Source organism: Neophocaena asiaeorientalis, unplaced genomic scaffold, assembly GCF_003031525.2.
Source record: "Neophocaena asiaeorientalis asiaeorientalis breed wild unplaced genomic scaffold, Neophocaena_asiaeorientalis_V1.1 scaffold629, whole genome shotgun sequence".
NCBI classification, from domain to species: Eukaryota; Metazoa; Chordata; class Mammalia; order Artiodactyla; family Phocoenidae; genus Neophocaena; species Neophocaena asiaeorientalis.
Genome location: NW_020175468.1, coordinates 7314907 through 7318789, shown reverse-complemented (window position 1 = coordinate 7318789; position 3883 = coordinate 7314907). Strand labels below are relative to the sequence as shown.

The window sequence follows — 3883 nt, the reverse complement described above, 5'->3', positions numbered from 1 at the left end:
GGGCAGAGGGGGTGGAGACTGGGATGGGGGCGGGGCCGTGGGACTTAGGAGGGTTCAAGCGTGGAGATGGCTGAGGGACCTATCCACTAATAAGCCGATAGACTCAGTCATTCGGTCCTTAACTTTTTCACTTACTTATTCACTCATTAATTCACTCTTCCACATTTCATTAACACTTTCAATCACTCATTGATTTATTCATGAAGTTATTGATTTATTCATCCACTCATCCTTTATTCATTCTTTCACTCATTTATTATTCACTTACTCACTTGACACTCATCCATTCATTTCCTCATTCACTAATTTGCTCATTCAGACTTGTCCTAAGTCAGTGACAACCCAGTGTGGTTAGGAATGTGATGGGGGAAGCAGGGGGCTGTGAAAGCCGGGAGGAGGCATCTGGCCAAGTTCAAGAGTCAGGGAGAGTTTCCTGGAGGAGGGGATGTCTGAGCTGAGACGTGAAGGAAGAGTACATTTGAGGGAGCCTGCCGAGGGAGTGGGAGGGGAATTCCAGGAAGCAAGACCTGCCTGTGCAAAGGCCAGAGGTAAGCATGAGCCTGGCTCGAGTGCAGAGAGCAAGACAGAACGTGTCCGGAGAGGAGGCTGAAGACGTGAGCAGACTTTTAGGCGAGGAAGGGGCTTGGATGCCGGGGAGGCTTGGATGCTTACCGCTTAGTTGGGAGGGAGGGGTCCTTGCGCTGCTCCCTGTGTCCTTCCCTTCACCTTATCCCTGATTCCTCTCCAGGCATGGGTCCAGGAGCGGCTGCCACTGGCCATGCAGACAGAGCGAGGCAGTGGTTTGCAGGCCGTCCAGCAGTACATCAAAAAGAACCAGGTGAGCAGAGCCACGGCAAGGGAGTGGGTTAGGACACATTTGGATACAAATGATAGAAAACAGCTCAAGGTGGTTAAAGCCAAAGAGGGGAATTTATAGGCTCTTGTAACTGGGGAGACCGTGGACCGCAGATAGATGCATCAGGTGCTTCCAAGATGTCATGAATCTCTCATTTCCATTTTTTTTTTCCTGTTAGCTTTGTTCTCAGGCCAGCTCTCCTCTCCTGCTGGTAAAAGAACTCCAATAGATTCAAGTTTATATCCCACCAGTAAAACTGAAGAGAATTTTTCTCTCTCAGTAATTTCAGCAGTAGTCCCAGGAATAACTCTTTTGGGCTCAACTTGAATCACATGTCCACACTGAACTAATCATGGTGGCCAGGGATTTAGACAGCTCTGAATGGCCTGGTCTGGACTAAGGGCTCGCCCTTGGAACCTGTAGGTGGGGTCAGCCTTAACTTTATCTGGGCTGAGATGGAGACAAGGGGATTCCCCACATGAAAATTAGGGTCCTGTGACTAGAAGTAAGGACACTGGCTACTGGGCCACGAAAAAGAAAACAACCAACCAACAAGAACTGCAGACACCTATAGGGAGAGAGGACAGAGATAATCGGAGGGCTGACACCTACACCGAGCACAGTGGGGGGCTTCTGAGCCGCTAAAAATCTCTGGACCTTTATTTACTTCCCTGAGACTCAATTTCCACATCTAAATAAGTAGAGACTTGGTCTAGAGCCGTGGTTCTCCAGTTGCTTAGGGAACCCTTTTGCAGAGGAACCCAATCGCAGAGGAACCCTTTGATCAAAGCCACTCTCTCGCCAAAGCCCAAAGTAAGACATATATAAGAGGGGTAATAATAATACAGCGATGGGACCTCCCTGGTGGTCCAGTGGTTAAGACTCTACGCTTCAAGAGGGAGGGGATATGGGAATATATGTATACATATAGCGGATTCACTTTGTTATACAGCAGAAACTAACACACCACTGTAAAGCAATTACGCTCCAATAAAGATGTTAAAAAAAAAAAACTCCCATTCCCCCCGCAAAAAAGACTCTACGCTTCCACTGTAGGGGCACGCACAGGTTCGATCCCTGGTCGGGGGAACTAATATCCCGAATGCCACGTGGCATGGCCAAAAAATAATAATAATAATGATAACAGTAATAGTAATGCATCGATTAAAGACTTACTGTGTGCCAAATACTGTCCTAGGGGTTTATATCAGTTATTTAATTTAATCTCCACAACAACCCTGTGAGGTAGGTATTGTCATTACCACCTTTTATTTTTAAAAAAATCTAAGTTGGGAGAATAGGGCATTGAAGGATGGTGGGAAGGTGAGTACAGAAATTATTTTGGAAAGATTCGTGATTATGCTGCACTTGGTGGAATTCTTTAAGAGGCTGGAGTTTTGCTTTGAGTTTTGTTTTTCTATCTTGATGAAAATACTCCTGGCTGTCAACAGTGTTGGGAACAAACAAAACTGGCCCATCGTTTTCACAGTTGAGGAAACTGATCAAGTGCACTTAATGCTTAAAATTGGGGGAGCTCAGCTGTGTGTGCGAGAGAGTGTTGGCTACACAGGGGCTGTTAAACACATACTAGCCGCTGGTGTTGATTGAGCACCTACTGCCTGCCGGACACGGTTCTAAGTGCTCCACGGTACAGCAACCCCACAAGGTAGATATTAGGGGGCCACCACTAGCCATGTGCCTTCAGCAAGTTCCTCAACCTCCCTGTGCCTCAGTTTCCTCATCTGTAAAATGAGAATGAGAATGATGTCTGGCTCCTGGCGTTGGAGTGAGGAGTAAATGAGTGGCTGCAGGGAATTCCCTGGCAGTGCAGCGATTAGGGCTCTGCGCTTCCACCGCGGGAGGCACAGGTTCGCTCCATGCCATGAGGTGTGGCAGGAAAAAAAAAAAAAGAGTGGCTACATTATGCAAAGCCCTTACTTAGCAAAGTGTCTGGCAGGCACTTGGTGTTGGCTATTATTATTAACTCCATTTACCAGTTGGGGAACCGAGGCATAGGAGAGGTTAACTAAAGTACTCAGCAATTACAGAGCTGGTGGAGAGAACCTTCTGGGGGTGACAGAAGAATTCTGTATCCTGATCTGGGTACACAGGTGTATAATGTGTAAAAATGTGTCGAGCTGTACCCCTAAGATTTGTGCACTTCACTGTATGTAAATGATATGCATGTAAATGATACCTGTGTTTAGGTCTGTGTTGCAACCATTAGGGGGGTAATCTTGCAATCATCGGGCATCTTGTTTGAGAGCAGAGTCTCTGGATCCAGCCTCCTGTGTTCAAATCCTGTCACCCCCTTACTAGCTGCTTGTTCTCTGGCAACATACGTCACCTCTCCGTGCCTGTTTTCCCACCTGCAACGTGGCGGGGGGATGAGTGAGCGAGGAACCGCAAAATGCTTAAGTGGTACCCGGCACGTGGTGGGCCATCTGCGGCTGTTTGTTATCCTCTCCTGGGCGGCGCCAGTCGTGGAGGCGCCCTCTGAACGCTCTTCTCCACTCCCACCCCCAGGGCCTGCGGCGGGAGATCCATGCGCACGGGACGCGCCTGGAGGAGGTGCTGGAGCGCGCGGGCGCCCTGGCGTCGCTGCGCAGCCCCGAAGCTGAGGCCGTGCGCCGCGGCCAAGAGCAGCTGCAGAGCGCCTGGGCCGGACTGCGGGAGGCGGCCGAGCGGCGGCAGCAGGTGCTGGACGCCGCCTTCCAAGTGGAGCAGTATTACTTCGACGTGGCCGAGGTGGAGGCGTGGCTGGGCGAGCAGGAGCTGCTCATGATGAGTGAGGACAAGGGCAAGGTGCGCCCGGGCTGGGGGTGCGGGGGGGCCTGGGGGCGCTGGAGCCCGGGGCCGGCCCCTGCCTCCTCATCGCGGGCGCCGTGTGCCCCCAGGACGAACAGAGTACCCTGCAGCTGCTCAAGAAGCACCTGCAGCTGGAGCAGGGCGTGGAGAACTACGAGGAAAGCATCGCGCAGCTGTCGCGCCAGTGCCGGGCGCTGCTGGAGATGGGGCACCCGGACA

At 51.0% G+C, this 3883-nt stretch overlaps 1 protein-coding gene across 1 annotated transcript in view; it reads left to right on the top strand.

Moving 5' to 3' along the window:
- SPTBN4 (spectrin beta, non-erythrocytic 4) overlaps positions 1-3883 on the top strand; it is a 69414-nt gene that overhangs the window by 52268 nt on the left and 13263 nt on the right. Inside the window, 3 exon segments of the mRNA XM_024768302.1 lie at positions 749-838; positions 3383-3661; positions 3754-3881. Coding sequence (XP_024624070.1) covers positions 749-838; positions 3383-3661; positions 3754-3881 — 497 coding nt within the window.